This window comes from Sander vitreus, chromosome 18, assembly GCF_031162955.1.
Source record: "Sander vitreus isolate 19-12246 chromosome 18, sanVit1, whole genome shotgun sequence".
Classification (NCBI taxonomy): Eukaryota; Metazoa; Chordata; class Actinopteri; order Perciformes; family Percidae; genus Sander; species Sander vitreus.
The window spans coordinates 23,631,589-23,648,473 of record NC_135872.1 but is presented as its reverse complement, the minus strand read 5'-3'; the positions used below and the strand labels follow the sequence as shown (position 1 = coordinate 23,648,473).

The following is a 16,885-nucleotide window of genomic DNA, read 5'->3' as shown; positions in this document are numbered from 1 at the left end:
AATGTTTTCTGGTAAAACCTAGTTTGATAATAATTATGGGCAATGCTCTCAGAGTTACTGTGCTTCAGTTTAGTTTGTTCTGTTAATATGCAGCTGTTGACTTTAAGATACATGTCCTTGACAGAAACTTCTAACATAAGAGATGAAACTGAAGACCCAACTTGTAGGCCTGTCTGAAGACAGATTTGACTTTCTTTTTTTTTTTGTATTTTCAGTAAACCTCCTTTGTAATGACCTAAAACCGCCAGGTTGCTACTGGAATTAACTGAAAGTGTACAAATTGAACCCTATTTAAATTAGAACCAAACGTAAAATAAAATGTGTGAGACAAACAATGAAAGTTCAGCCTTTTATTGTTTCCATTTGGCAGACAATAGGTGAACAATGAACAGCTATTTCAAGTGATTATCAGAAAGAAAACCAAAAAGTTGGTCTTATTATCTACCCACTAAGGAATCATCCTGCATACACACACACACACACTTCAGTGAAGTCATTTTTACAAAGTACTGTTTATTTATTAGGCCATCTTTGCCATGTTCCTTAAAACAAATTGTGCTTTTCGACAAATAGACTATTTCATTATCACATTAATTTCATATTATTTTACCAGGAATCTCCATAAGGCACACTGAGGTGAACTAATATCAGATTGAACCACTTATCTGGAGCCGCTGTCACCCGTTACAAGATGCCAGAGTGATGAAATTATTTTCCCCTAATTGTACAATGAAGATTTTTGTGAAATTGACATTCACATTCCATTTTCCCCTCAACATCTCATGAAGAAAGACATCAAATATATACAAGTCCCCAGCACTTACAAAACGCATTTGTACTTTGTCAACAACAATGTTATCAGTGCACCTTTAAAAATCTCTTTTAAAAATAGAACAAATGACAATCAAGGCACTTTTGGTCAGCTTTAAAAAGGGCAATAATCACATCAATATGCTTGTGTTGATAACTAATTCAAATTAAATAACACAACTTCAGCTATAGTTGGATTATTAGTGAATGCCAGAAAAAAGGTACAGAACACCACAATTTTTTATAAAACCCCAAAACAATTCATTCCATTTTCATTTGGATGTGATATCACAAAATATATTCTAACAGAGAAGGTGCAAATACAGGAATGCCAAAAATCACAGATCCCCCTGATGTTTGCAGAACAAAAAGGATCTTGAACAAGACTCCAAAAGGTCACTTTCCACCTATCGGAACGCAAATAAGAGTCACAACCAAAAGAAGAAAAAGCCAGCTCTCTTGTTGCAACCAGGGATCATTACAGTGGGGAGTAGGAGACTGATTAAGTAAGTGGTACCAGTTGACCTCACCTCAAAAGAAAAAAAAAAAGACCCCTGGTTTAAGTAACACAAATTCCATTATATGCATTAAATCATTTTTTGACATTAAAGTCAATGGTCAACTTGAAAAAAAGACAGTTGCTGTATAAACTACAACTTTCCCCAGTCTATTTAAGATTGTCTTACAATTATAATAAGTCTTTTTTTTCTTCTTTTTTTTAATTAAACCTATACGTCTGTACAGTACAGTCTTTTTTGTTGTTGCAATTTATAAATCGTACCATTAAAAGAGCACATGCAAAAGCATTCCAGCTGAATGGGTCATAAAAGAAATGCCAGGCAGGCATTCATCACACACTAACACACTGAACTTGTTGGGAATAAACTGCGTATTAACTACATCCTGTGCAACGTTCCCAGTCAAGAAAAAATATATTTGCAAATTTGTGTGTGTGTGTGTGTGTGTGTGTGTGTGTCTGTCTCACCAGGTCTTTCTGCTTTATACTCCTTATGAGAATTGTGCCGTTTCCTTCAAGGTGGTGCTGATCTTCTAGATCAGACTACAGTTGGTAGTAAGTGTTTGTCTGTGTAACAGAATATCACCTTCTTGAATGTCTGCTGTCTTTACCGCCTTTCTGTTTAACCTCTGGAATAAAAACTATCCCTTTTGTGAAGCAACTTCTGTGTGTGGGTCCTCTACTCTCTCTGTGTGTGTGTGTGTGTGTGTGTGTGTGTGTACACTCTGATATAGTTTACACTTAATCCCCATCACTGTGCAATTAAATGTAATCTAATGTTTTGGCTTGTGAAGACACCCAGAGACACAGTAAACAAACCTGGCAACATGATTGCCTGCATTCAACACAACTTTAAAAAAAAAAAAAAAAAAAAAAAAAGTCTTTGGCAACTTTGCAGCTTTGGCGATTAAAAATAAAAACATACAAAACGAGCTGTAGTCTAGTTGTGTACCAGCAGCATTTTTTGGGATTTGAGTCGGTCCCTTTTCTTGGAAGATCTTGCTGGAAGAGAGCATTAGCACACTCCCGAGTGAAAAACGCAACCCACTGCGGCCTCCGAAACCCTGAAAAGTTATGAATGAATGGCACATCTGCAGAATACCAATGACGAATATGACTGAGAGAAATGTTGGGAGTTCAAAGACGTTTGGCATAGTTTTTGCATAGAATATGGTCTCGGACGTCCCCCCATCCTCCGTTCTTCATGTGCGCCTTGTGCTCCACTCCTTCTGCACCATTAAGGACAAGAGACGGCGGAAAGAGGCCGTCGTTGGCCGCTAGAAGGCTCTCCTCTACTTTCTGCGAGGCCCATTCTGGCCTGCAGTTTTCCTTCTGGTGAAGGCCACAGTCTCCTGTGTGGAGAACCCTGGAGCCCTGTGCCACGAGCACTTTGACGGGCTTTGATATGCAGGTTCCCGACAGGTGCTGCAGAGTCCAGTCCCAGTTGTAGTCGTCATAGGTGCAGAATTCGTTGTTGCAGCCCATCAGCTTGTAGTACACCTCCCTGGAGATGGCCATGCCTATGTTGTGTTTAGTGGACATCCACCCAGTGGTCAACACCTTATTGGACAGTCTGGTGAAATCGGTCAGGCCATTGTGGTTACCTAAGGACAGCATGTCACAATCCGGGCAGCTGCTCTTCCTGAACTCCATCATTGATTTATAGAAATGGAAAAAGTCCGGTAAGATGTAGTTGTCCTCCTCCAGAAAGACTACAAAGCCACTGTAGCCCTGCAGCACCTGCACTCGCTCCCACACAAAGTGCAATTTCCACCACCAGTGGTGTTTTGTTTGAGTGATGAACGCCTCCCTGTAGTGTCCATACGAGTCCGGGTGCTCTGCGTTCAGGCATCCTGTTTTGAGAGCGTTGTCCTTGGATATGTCTCGAGGGCAGTCCCGCGGATCCTTTCCAGGAAACTCATTGGGATACAGCTGAGTGCTGAAGGGGAAATAAATTTCCAGGACTTTGCAGAAAGTTATCCCTTGCACAATGGCGTTCATTTCCTCTGAAAAGTAGTCATGGCTAAAGATGAGGAGAAAGCTGTGGACTTCAGCCGCTTTCTCCAGTGACTTGATGAGCAGTCTGAGGTATTCAGGCCTGTTGTGGACCTGCACAACCAGCACCAGTCTAGGCTCCCCTGGGAACCTATCCGCATTGTGAACACACTGCCTGTAATTGGCATTGTAAACGGACTGTGTCAACTCTGCAAGCGAGCCGAAGTTAAACTTCGCCATGGCACCAGAGCGCGTGCACTGATCAACCAGAACGGCGTTATTATTAGGTCCAGTGGTGTCATTATCGGTAACTAATAACACACGTGTTGAAAACAGAAGAGTCACAACTACAAAGGAAACACCCAACAGCGCGAGCAGATTCCTTTTGAGCAGCCGAAACCTCATTTTTTTTTTCTTGTTTTGTTTTTTTTCCAGAAAGTAAAAACAGACTTTGGAACACAACGGCAACGTCTTTCATTCACCTTATCGCGTGCGCCGTCATTGTAAACTTTGTTTGCAACGCCGTTTCCTCGTAACTCCCAACTTGTTGCGGTGAGTGAATGAACAAGTCCAACGTCGCGCGACTTCAAACCAAATGTCAAACGTTTCCTGATGGCTGCCTTTCCTCGCGCAGGACTGTCTTTCCGCTTGAAAAGCGTGCTATTTGCCACAACAGTCGCTTCACCCTCTTGTATTGGCCACCTGTGGAAAAAGCAGAACGAAGCGAACGGTGTAAGCGTTGTATACAAGTCATGTGTTAATTTGGCGTTGAAAGAAAGAAAAAAGAAAGAAGCTATGTCACCGCTGTTAGCTAATTTTGACTTACCCAAACTAGGTGTTATGTGTCAACACGCTCATACCAGGAAGAGGATGATGGGACCATGATCCATCTTGGGTACAATTTATTGACTGCTGACGTGTACAATCCAGCCAACGGGGGGAGAGACTGAGCTCCTGCTCAACGAATCATTGTCTTACCTATAGTTGTGTGCAGCTGCGTAATATGAGACGTATATGTAAAGCAGGCACTATTTGACTAGTGAACACTGAACAGTAGGCAAATCTCTAGAAAATGGTCACCTTTTACGGCAATAACATTGGACCAATTTGTCTTGTTAGTCTACAGTATCACAAGTAATTAGTGAGCACTGAGCAGTGGTGGAATGTAACTGAGTACATCTACTCAAGTACTGTCCTTAAGTAGCCTGCAATTTTGAGGTAGGCCTACTTGTACTTAGTAGTCTTTTCTTTTCATTCCACTTTCTACTTCTATTCCACTACATTTCAGAGAGGAATAGTGTACAGCTTTATACTAGTTACTTTACATATTAAGATTTTTGCACACAAAACACATGTAGTTTATAAAATATGATTTCTTTTTTAAATATAAATGAAACTGCCCAACAATAAATAGACCTACAAGTCCAATTGAAAGGATTAGCCGATCGGATCGTTTCCAGTCTCTAAAATGTCAGGATTTTTCTGCATCAAGTGCAAAACAAGATTTAAAGATATAGAAGGCTAGTATATAGGCGTAGTAGAAATAAGATTTTCAGTTTTGACTATGTTACTGACTATGCTATAAAAAAAAAAATACAATTAACAAAATATAATAAGAATGAAATGTATAAAAGGATTAGTGTTTTTGGAAGGAAGTATACTGGACTTTACGGGGCAACACTTTTTTCCTCCGACTGTTCACGTTTGACTGGTTGAGTTGGAATTGTTTTATGTTGAAATCCCACCCAAACACATAACAAAGGGTGTAATACTTGAAACTACAAGACAGGAAACGTGATACCCTTGATAGTGGAGGGGGGTGCATAACAACAGGAGAAGGAACAAGAGATGCAGGGACTGGTGTCAGATACTGGGACAGTATGCTTAAATACGACACTGTAGCGTTGGAGAATACCTGTGCTGTTTGTTACGCTATGCCAAACCCCTTGTCAACAATATTTCCAAATCACTCTGGGTTACATTGTTCAAAAAGAAAATTGGATTTATAAGTAATATTTGATTTGTTTTCCTCAATCACATGTCTGTCACATGTCTGTCACATGTCTGTCACATGACACAGGCTGCATGGGAAGTTTGAATTCAGCAGTCCATGTCAATGTTCCGTTTTTTTTTTTTTAATCTTTGGATTGCTGTGGTATAAAACCATAGACTGTACAGTCTATGTATAAAATACACAGATTGTACTGGTGAATGAAGCCCTACATCAAATGATGTGGGAGACAGATATAACGCTCTATTGAAAAAATGCACCTTTCCAGTTTATGGTGTTAACATTGAGCACCAAAATATCAAAATTGGGTCAGACCCTAAAGTCTGGAAGTCTTTTTTTTTTTTTTTGCAAAAAATTGCAAGTAGTGGGCTGTTTTTAAATGTGACGTGTACTCTTTATCATCCCCCGCAGGCTGTCATGCTCCACTCATGGTTAATGAAGACGTCCCGCCTGTAGGCCTGTTGTTGCTGAAGCTGCTGGACCACTTCTTCCAGATAACGCAAACAGCCTGGCTGTGTGAGCCAGTGAGAAAAACTGTCCCACTGCCTCAAATAATTCCACAGAATCTGCTATTTTCAGGAAATAGTGAGTAGGCAAAAACCAGTGGTGGAATGTAACTCTAATGGCAATTTGTCCTCAGATTGAAAATCAAACCGCCACGAGGCACCGAAGGAGTGAATTTTTACGCAGTTCAGAAACGTTCATTGACCAGGCATTAGATGACGTTTTATCCAGGGTTGGAGAGGAACAAACGTTAAAACAAAGAACAATGGCGTCTCTCTGTGTCTGGTAAAAAAACCCATCTGCCATCCCCGGTGTCTATAACTGCTACATCCCTGATTACCCAGCTATGTAGACTTCACCTGGTGGTTAAGACTGAATGGTATACTTTCAAAACAAAAGCATTAACAGGTACTTTAAGTAAGTCAAATAAAGATACTAATGATATAGTTAAACTTATGTAGCTGTATAATTCAAACCAAACAGAAACAAAATTAAAAAAAAGGTACATATTTTACCATTAATTATAACAAAACAACAGTAACAGTAACTACTGTAAGTGCATTTACTCAAGTACTGTAAATACTTTTTCATGCCACTTTCTACTTCTACTCCGCTACATTTCAGAGAGAAATATTGTACTTTTTACTCCACTACATTCATCTGACAGCTTTAGTTACTTGTTACTTTACAATTTTAGATTTCTGCACACAAAACACATGTAGTTAATAAAATACGATTTTTTTTATTTATTATAAATTAAACTACCCAACAATATACAGGCCCACAAGTCCAGCTGAAAATGATAGAACAGTTTGGGATCGTTTCCAGTTTCTAAAATGTTTGGATTTTTCTGCATACTTTTACTTTAAATACTTTAAGTACATTTTCCTGATGGTACTTACATACTTTTACTTAAGTATTAAAGTGGCCATATTATGCTAATTTTCAGGTTCATAATTGTAATTTGAGATTGTATCAGAATAGGTTTACATAGTTTAATTTTCAAAAAACACCATATTTGTGTTGTACTGCACATTGCTGCAGCTCCTCTTTTCACCCTGTGTTCAGGTCTCTGTTTTAGCTACAGAGTGAGACCTCGCAACTTCTGTAACATCTTTGTTGTCAGTCGCACATGCGCAGTAGCTAGTTAAGGATTACATGAGCTAGCTATCTGTTTCTCCAACTTCGGCCTGTACAAGTCAGGATGAGCCGGGAGACTTCTTCTAAACGAGGGCGCACTTCCAACTTTGCGTGGAATACCTGCAGAACAGCGACATGGAAGTAGTTGTATACAAATCATTTTGTAGATTAGGGTGAATTTTTGTGTGTTGTAGCAGTGTTTTGCCATTGAGAACGCACTAGCATGCTAACGGTTAGCCCCCTAGGCCCCTCGTCTCGGCTAGTTACGTAGAAAGCCGTGCAGATTTTGAACAGCTCACCCGGACATTGAAGGCAGGACACATTCAGAAACCGTATCTCACTCAAAACAGCATGGATGGTTTTTTTTCAAAGTTTGTATGCGTGTGGAAGTACCAGAGACACAAAATAACACCCCAAATCCCAGAAAAAGTGATTTTTTCATAATATGGGCACTTTAACTAAAGAATTTCAATGCAGGACTTTTATTTGTAACAGAGTATTTTTACAGTGTGGTATTAGTACTTTTACTTAAGTAAAGGATCTGAATACTTACACCACTGGCAAAAACAGTGACATATAAATATTTTCCAAGATTTTATCCATGTGTATCAGACACCATTCTCAAGCTGGAAAATAAATGTGTTTGGAAATCCTCAAAGTTTGTGGACAGGCCGCTAACATTCAGATGCTAAAGAAGTGCTGCCATAGCCCAGACATTGTGTGGTGTGTCATGGAAGCTAATTCTTGTACCTCAACCTCACTCCCTGCACCCCTTCCTATGCGGCCCTCCCAATACACCAATAATCCTGTTCTATCCTCACTGAAAATTTGGAAACAGTTCAGAAATCACTATAGATTAAAATCCCCTTCTGTCCTCACTCCCATATTCTGCAACAACCATCTGTTCTTACCTTCCAGGGTAGACAAAACATTTGCACATTGAAAGTGGATGGGCCTGGTCTCTTTTAGCGACCTTTACGTAGATGACACCTTTGGAAACATTACTGACCTTACCGTGAAATTTGGGATTCCAAAATCTAGGTCTATTCAGACATTTCCAGTTGCGTAATTTCACCAAAACACAATTCACTTAATTTCCTACATTACCTGAAAAAAAACGTTGTTAGAAAATATCATGTCCTCCTCAGTATAACAAAATAGTATCTCTTCAATCCATGGTCTTCTTTCATTTCAACTCGCTCCTCTTTTATGGCTTAAGGATGCTTGGGGAAATGAGCTAGGTCTCACACTGGATGAGGTCTGGTGGAGAGAAGTTTTACTTAGAATTAACACTACTTGTATTTGTGCACGTATGAGTCTCATTCAATTCAAAATGGTCTTCAGACTTCACTATACAAGGGCCAGACTGAAAAAACTATTCCCTGATACAGATGAATTCTGCATCAGGTGCTCTACAGCAGACCATACACACACTTTTTTCTCCTGCCCTAAGCTAGACTCTTTTTGGACATCCTTTTTTGACACCCTCTCTGTAGTCCGTAATATCCCTATGTCCCCATGCCCCTTGATTGGTATATTTGGTGTGTCTCCTATTGTGGGACGATGTACTAGCTACCAAGCTGATGTTATTGCATTTGCTGCTCTGATAGCCAAGCGTCAAATACTACTACAGTGGAAGAGCCCAAAGCCACCTAGCACAAATTCCTGGTTAGAAGAGGTAATGTCATTTTTACACCTAGAAAAAAATCAAACATACTGTCAGAGGATCCCTGAAGAAATTTCATAAAACCTGGGGCCCCCTCCCTTCTTATCATACCTGCAAACTAGTCGCTTTTCGGCGAAAATCGCCGTTTTGAATGGGAAAATGTCATCCACGTGAATCGTGTAGATCCGAAGAGTTTTTATTTGCCTTAATGACCGTTGCCTTACCGGACCGAATTGCAACGCGAATTTCGGTGCCTTATTTAGGTGCCACTGAAATACCTGCGCTTCTCTGATGTTCTAAAAACAGACGTTAGAGGCAACCTAAACATCGCCGCATGTCACGCTAGTTAACACTACACTTGGCAGCAGGTAACATTAGCCTACCGTTAGCTAGCAGCTGGAGTAAACACGGTTAAAATGCTTACAGCTAAACGGTGTAAAAGTTTGTCTGTATTTCACTGAAGAGGAACGTATTACAGTGTGCAGCTGCTGTTGTCGGAAAAACAACACAGATGTTGCGTTCACTTCAAACTCGCCTCGCCAGCCTCGTGGTGCATTCAAAGTTATTGTAAAATACCCTTTTCCCATCCAGTGGTTGTTTTTGTGAGGAATTTACTGGTGAAATAAGTTATTGGGGGGGTATAAAATGTGTCACCTTTTTCAGCCCTTCTGAGTTTGCAGGTATGTCTTATACAAACCATCTATCCTCAGCTATTGGTTGACCCCCCCCCTTTTTTTTTTCTTTACTCTTTATTTATTTATTTATTGTATTTTATTATCTGTGTACTTACTTATTCTTTAATTACCTATTCAGTTTTCTTTTCCTTTACCTGTCAGTACAATCCTGTGCATCACAATGAATAGGACACGGGGACGGGCCGAGAGGGAGGGGGGAGGGGGGGGTGGGTAAGTTAGATGGATGGAAGATACATGTTTAGTATCTGGTTAAAGGGGAAGATTAAGAGAGGTGTGATATATTATGTGCACCGTTTAAAAACAAGAAAAATGTCAAACCTGCTACTTTTGGACATTCCCAATACAGCCTGTAATACTTTTTGAGGTTTGATCAACGTATTTGGAAAAAAAAAAAAAACAGTTTGTGGACAGATATGTCATAGACAACAGAATTACTGAGCAGTTTTAGTGTTTGAGTATACTGCAAAATATTTTTTTTATTCTGAGAGGCCCAATAAAAAGGTACATAAGTCCCAAACACTGCCCATTTGTAAATGTAACCTAACCTGAGCGAGTTTAACAAAACAAAACAGACAGGTATTGCGTTGTGACAAAAATGTTGGAAAAAGCTTCAAACACTTGGAAAAAAATAAATAAAAAAGTGACAAAAAAAACAGAAAAAGTATCGGAAAAAAAGCAATTTTTAATTTTGTCCCAGAAAAGACAAACAAAAAGTTGCACGGTCGACGGGAAGACAGCACAAGGGTTAAACCATTTGCATCAAAAGTGCTGTTTTAGTATTTCTGTGTTGAAAGCTGAGTGACCTTGCAAAAAGCACAGGATGCCCTGAAGGCAGAGCGCATAACGTGGAAGAGATATGGAGCCTGACCAGAGAAAAGAAGAAAGCTACTGATTGTGCGAACCGTATAACTAACTTGACCCCCTACTCCTTTAAAAAGCCACTGTTGAGGTCACTCGTCAGTCATTTTCTGTACTTACACCGAGTGCTGTAAACTGACTCTAAAGTAAAGTAAGCTTAAAGAAACAACTCCAGTGATTTTGTCCATTCTTTGATAACTAATTCCAGTGACAGTTTCCTAAGAATTTCCTGGAAAGGAACTGACATATAACCATATTTACCAGAAGTGGTAGTCTGATACTAATTATAATGGGAAATAGAGACAATGTTGAATAAGTACACTTCGAGGGGCGTCGCTGTGGTTCAAGGACTACCGTGTAAACCGCTACATGTCCGGTTGAAATACAGCCGAAGAGTTTAGTTGCATGTCATCCCCCTCTGTCTCTTCCCATTGCCTGTCTGCACTTCTATAATATACTGTCAGGTGAAGCAAATATTCCCTCAAATAGGGTCATTTTAAAAAGAGTACACTAGAGTAAATTAATTCAAATCAATGAAATATCTCTCAATGATAAAGTTTCTGATTCTGTGAACTCTTAACCCTATTGTTGTGTAACGGCTCAAAAACGTAGGATTGTTTGTATCAGCTTGATTGACTTTTTCCTAATTTTAATAAGAATTGCATATAATCATGATTTTGACCTAATGGCATGTTTCACATGTCCCCTACAGAAAATGAGTTGTAAACCAGAAAACGTTTTCAATTTTAAGGTATTTTACTGCAAATAGACATACAGTTTCTTACTGTATTATTTGAATTTACAGTAATATACTGGCAGCAGTGTCATTCCCGCCTTTTCCTTTATTTTCCCTGCATTGGGCTTGAGTGCTGTCAATCTGACAATTGTGATTTCCATTGGCTCAGAGTACTGTGACTTGGCTGCCTGTTCTGCCAGTCTTCCCAGCAGTGTCACATGACCAATTCATGTTTCCATGATGACTATCCGAAATTCTGATACCATGGTGGAACAAGTACTGGAAAGTGGCAGACTGAGCCTATAGAAAATGTGTATTGTATTCGGATGTACAAATTGTTGAAAACAAGAGAAATTAATAATGAATGTGATTTGTTTTATTTAGCAGAATTACATTGTGTCATTCTATCCGATATTTCCTATATTTCCAAGCAGATTTTCTATTCTGTATTCTGATAAAATGTGAGAGGGGGGAGGATATTGGGGTCAGTGGATCTGAGGTTGCGGGTAGGAGTGTGTCGGTGCAGGAGGTCAGGGAGTAGGAGATGGACAGGTTGTGGAGGGCTTTGTAAGCAATGAGGAGACTTTTGAACTGGATTCTTTGTTGAATGTGGAGCCAGTGGAAGTTTTGAAGGACTGGGGTGATTTGATGTTGGGTGTGCGGGAGTGGATGAGCAGACGGGCAGCTGAGTTTTGAATGTCTTGTAGTTTGTTGAATATTTTTGTGGATGTGCCGAAGAGAATGCTGTTACAGTAATCCAGTCTTGAGGTGATGAAAGCGCAGATGAGCATTTCAGCCGCGGAGAAAATCTAATAAAAAAAATGAATGTAGATAACCCTTTATTTAAATACTTTTAACTTTGGCATTTGGCACATCCAGGGCCGTTTCTAGCTATTGGCTCTTGGTTTAAAATAACTCACCGTTGTCGGCTACGGCCGCTGAACAGGCTACATGTTTTAAACAGCTGTGGCCGCTTGCCTGGTCCTCCGGTAACGTTAGCCGTTAGCAGGGTTAAGGCTGTTTTATGCTTCTGCGTCAACTCCGCGCCGTAGCTACGCTGTCGCTCCTACGGCGTCGTGACCCTTTCGGAGTTCTGCGTCGGGGTTGAACGCGTTTCTTTGCATCGCGATGCTTTTCACCGCCAGAACACTAGGGGGCGTGTGGTTTCCGGAGGGTCAATCGCGAAACTCAATGGCCAGCGTCATGTTAGCAAGCAAACTTTAGCACAACTGCCCACAAAGTACAACTTGCTGGCGAAGTGCTAATTTCAAAACGTTGCTGACATATAGACACTTTACAAATGGATAACCCCGTCATTGTAACCAAAATACGTCTGAGTTTATTTGCAAAGCTTATGTCAGTGAACTAGCATTTTACTACTCCCCACAGTAGGCTGCTTGAAACATCCACTATCAACACACAGGACGAGTTGACCAATCACAGTCCTTGCGGTCTGCATCGTCTCGACGCAAAGTTAAAAAATGTTTTCAGTTGGGTAGAATCTATCTCCGTTGATCCTGTTTGTTTGTTTGTTTGCTGCTTTCATGGCTGTACTGACGTGACAGCTGTAGCGCGCTGGGTTTATGTTTTTACAGGTATATCTGGCTACTCGGCCTGGCTGTCAAACTGGGCAGTTGATATCAACACACAGGCCGAAACACAAACAGACATTCCGTCACGGAACGGAAATTTCAAAAGGAGAAAATACTAGCATTAGCATTTTTGTCAGAAAAGATAGAATATCAAATTAGCATGTTTCCTTAATATCTGATGACGCATTAGGGTCATTATTGGATTTATTATAGTAAATATATATATATATATATTAGATTAGAGAAGGAACAACACATGACGTTATCATTTAATCTAAGCTGCAGATATTATATCACTTAAAACCTGGCCTACAGCAGTCTTAAATGAATGTAAAGTCTTAAAAATGTAAATCTATTAAACCATGGGATTGAATACGACTTCAAATCAGGATGTGCATTTGTTGTCAATACTTCTGCAGTTCCCAGGTTTTAGTGAAACCCAGGCAGCCCAGTCCCGTTGCAGCTGGGGTTTCTCATGTCCTGCAGCAGGCCCCTTGTGTCCCATCAACAGCCCTCAGACTCTCAGCCAGGAAAACACACACACACACACACACACACACACACACACACACACACACACACACAATTGAAACACTTTATAAGCAGTGGTGGAATGTAACTAAGTACATTTACTCAAGTACTGTACTTAAGTACAAATTTGAGTTTCTATTCATGCCACTCTCTACTTCTACTCCACTACATTTCAGAGAGAAATCTTGTACTTTTTTACCCCACTACATTCATCTGACAGCTTTAGATACTTTACAAATTAGGATTTCTGCACACACACAACACATGTCGTTTATAAAATAAGATTTAATAATAATAAATTAAACCACCCAACAGTATACAGGCCTACAAGTCCAGGTGAAATGATTAGACGATTAAACACTTAGTTGATTGACAGAACTGTTTTGATAGTTTCCAGTTTCTACAATGTGAGGATTATTCTGCATTGAGTACTTTTACTTTTAATACTTTAAGTACATTTCCCTGATGATATTTACATACTTCTACTTAAGTAACATTTTCAATGCAGGACTTTAGGGGGGAGTGTTGAGACGGTGCAACGGACGAGGGAGCCTGAAACACATTCACAGAAGCAATCCATGGAAACATAAATGTCTTTAAAGAGCCTCTTTCCAAACCATGCAAGGGTATGCATGTTTGTTTTTTTTCCCTAATTCTCTGACTTTCTACAAGCCCTGTCTTTAAGTTCATCATACAATAACACTGTCTTGTTAAGTTATTTTCTTTCTCACTTCCCTTGTTGGAAGAGGGCAAAAGACCATGGCCAAAATAATCATCACTCAGCGTGTTTTGTGTTTTTTTTCAGTTTCCATGTGACTGTTCCTGTTTTCCTGTGATGAATGTTTCTGCTAAACCTCAGGGAGGGAGTTTAACATTGTCTGCAGACGTTTGTGCAAAGGCGAACAAAAAGGAGGGAGCAAATCACAGCGGCCTTGAACATGAACTAAAAACAAGACTAAAATAGACTGTGTGTTGATCCAAGTGGAATTAAAAACAATGTCTTGTGTGTATTCAGTTTATACCAAATTACTCTTGTACTTGTATAAACCTCTCTTAAAACCAAAACTAAGTTTTGACTGAAGTGAATCACATCTCTGACAGATCAGAAGTTGCATGTTCTCTACATTCATTAATCAGAAAACTGCATAACTGTTAAAAACATCTGCTATTGCACAAAGGCAGAGATCGGAAATAATAAAATACATTGAAAGTATTGCGATTATTTACAAGTTTGTGGTGCTTGTACTTTGAGTATGCACATTTTGTGAGACTCCACTACAGTTAATGGGAAAATGTAGCATTTACTCCACCGGATGGTTGTAAATACTTGGTGGTATGAAGATGAGGATTTTGCATACACTGTATGATAAAGCTTATGAAATGTAATCTTATTAACATTTTGTAACATAGTCAGACGTAATGCCGCATGGAACAGCTTCAATTTTATAATGCAGCTTACAGTACATGATAACCCATCAACAATGAACCCAGACGTTCCAAACATTCAGGGCTCAGGACAAACCTAGGGGGGAGATGTTTTTCTAGATCTAGAGTCAGACCTTTTCCCATTTACGGCAGCTTTTTTCCCATTTATGGCAGCTATTTTCCCATTTACGGCAGCTTTTTTCCCATTTATGGCAGCTATTTTCCCATTTACGGCAGGCATTATCCCATTTACGGCAGCTATTTGCACTTTTTCAAGTGATTTGTTGATAGAAAGCATAAAAACCTGTAAACTGTTTGTGAATAACATGATAGTTGCCAGCTAAAAACTGCATATGATTATCATAAAGTGTGCATGTCTGTAAAGGGGAGACTCGTGGGTACCCAGAGAACTCATTTTCATTCAGATATCTGGAGGTCAAATGGTCAAGGCATGGCCCTTTGAAAATGGCCATGCCAGTTTCTCCCTCGCCCAAATTTAGCCTAACTTTGGACCGTTATTTAGTTTGATATGATTCCAACATCTAGTTTCTCTCTAGCAACACAACCAACAGAACGCTGAGGGAGATGCATTGCATCGCCAGACCTTCCTCCACAGAGCTGCGGAGGAGGGTCTGGCTAGTCCGCACAGCATTCCGGGATGGGAGAAAAACGTGCTCTGGTTTATTGGCATTTCTTTAAACCAATCACAATCGTCTTGGGCGCTAAGCGCTGAGCGGAGCCACGGTGCCGCTGCAAAATAGCCTCGTGAAGGAACTTGTTTTGTTGGAACGTGTACGTTCAAAAGTTGTTTTAGTCGTGCAACAAAAAAACTCCGATTGGACAGATCTAGATCAGTCTAGCTAGCTGTCTGGATTTACCCTGCAGAGATCTGAGGAGCAGTTAACCATAGTCCTCAGAAATCCACTGGAGTTTAGAATGCCAACACAAAGGAAGTGGAAGGTGACGGACATCCGGCCGAAAAGAGTATAATCCGGCGTAATTTCTGACAGCACCGGAACAATCCCGGAAGTGGAACGTCGTGGATATAGACTAGGGAGATGCCAATGAACGCCTGCACAGTCCTGAGACGGACTGATCAGGCAACAGAACAGAAAACACCTGTGTGACTTATTTAAAGTACTTTTACAGCCTAAAACAAAGAGAGGCATACTGGATCCATCCCCTCAACAGCACCAGTTTCCCTGCTGCCTCAATGAGGATTTTGACCTCACATCTTTTTTGTAGTTCTGCCTGGATTTTCACGGTAAAGACTTGGTTCTGTTTTTCAGTCCTTGGATGTCTCTGGGTGTTTTGTTTATATGACAATGCCCAAAAGAGTTTCTTTGCTTTTTCCCCCCTCCTCCCCCCTTTTTTGTAATTCAATCCTCTTGATAAGCTGGGGTTTTTTTTGTTGTAATTCATCCATCCTTTTTGTGTTTCTAAAAACACTGAAGTATATGATGCCATTTTTTGTTGGCTGTACTCTGTATTTTGCTTGATTGAAGATGGTGGTGGCCTAAGTACTGCATTTTGTACCATGTGTTGTGTATTGGGTCTGTGGTGTTACGCCCCTGGAGGCCAGGGTGAGCATATCATGCTCTCACCTGTACACACCTGCAAGCTATAATCACTCTGATGTTCCCTTTGTGTCACTACACCCTGAGGAAGACTCAAGCCGACACGCGTTGGTGTATTTTTAATGTCTTGCCCTATTTATTAAAGGCCTTTTTATCACTTTTTGTAACCAACCTTGAGTGACTCGACATGATTTCTTTATGACTTTCTTGGTTATAATTTCTTCTTCCTTTTTGGAATTTATTTATATAGCCCTTTACAGCAACCCGCAGGTATCCAAAGTGCTTTACATTAAAGGAACACGCCGACTTATTGGGACTTTAGCTTATTTACCGTAACCCCTAGAGTAAGACAAGTCGATACATACCCTTCTCGTGTCCGTGCGTGTTGTAACGCTGTCTGACGGTTCCACCGGTAGCTTAGCCTAGCACAGAACCTGCAGGTAACTGGTTCCAACTCGCCTACTGCTCCGAATAAGTGACAAAATAACGCCAACATGTTCCTATTTACAAAATACAACCTAACATGAGACACAGCCATCTTCTAACCGTAAACAAACCGGGAAATATATTCTCAGAAAGGCTTGCTGCAAAGCAAATCACTCCGCCCAAATAGCAGAAGTAGCAGAGCTTCGCCTTTCTGAGAATATAGTTCCCAGTTTGTTAACGGTTAGAAGACGGCTGTGTCTCATGTTACGCTGTTTTTTGTACACGCTGTGACTCAACAAATCACAACATGTAGATAGGAACATGTTCGACTGACGACGTCATGGAACACACCAAACAGACTCGGGTCACCGACCTCGCCAGACTGTCCGACGGCTGATAATT

General features: G+C 40.3%; 1 protein-coding gene and 1 long non-coding RNA gene across 2 annotated transcripts; one reads left to right on the top strand and one right to left on the bottom strand.

The window, feature by feature from the left end:
* Nucleotides 1-335: 335 nt before the first annotated feature.
* On the bottom strand, nt 336-4,256 carry LOC144533801 (alpha-1,6-mannosyl-glycoprotein 2-beta-N-acetylglucosaminyltransferase). Its single transcript, XM_078275364.1, has 2 exons — nt 4,149-4,256; nt 336-4,024 (listed from the first exon to the last, which is right to left on the bottom strand). Exon 2 carries the CDS (start codon nt 3,725-3,727, stop codon nt 2,465-2,467), a length of 1,263 nt encoding a protein of 420 aa, XP_078131490.1. The 5' UTR covers nt 3,728-4,024; nt 4,149-4,256; the 3' UTR covers nt 336-2,464.
* Nucleotides 4,257-4,333: 77 nt separating this feature from the next.
* On the top strand, nt 4,334-16,549 carry LOC144533803 (uncharacterized). The gene is made up of 4 exons (XR_013503471.1): nt 4,334-4,540; nt 5,745-5,918; nt 13,564-13,681; nt 13,861-16,549. It is a non-coding gene; the product is annotated as an uncharacterized LOC144533803 (long non-coding RNA).
* The last annotated feature ends 336 nt before the right edge of the window (nt 16,550-16,885 follow it).

Bases quoted from the DNA above. Each gene is read 5' to 3' on its own strand.
- LOC144533801 (XM_078275364.1), bottom strand. From the start codon at position 3,727: ATGAGGTTTCGGCTGCTCAAAAGGAATCTGCTCGCGCTGTTGGGTGTT.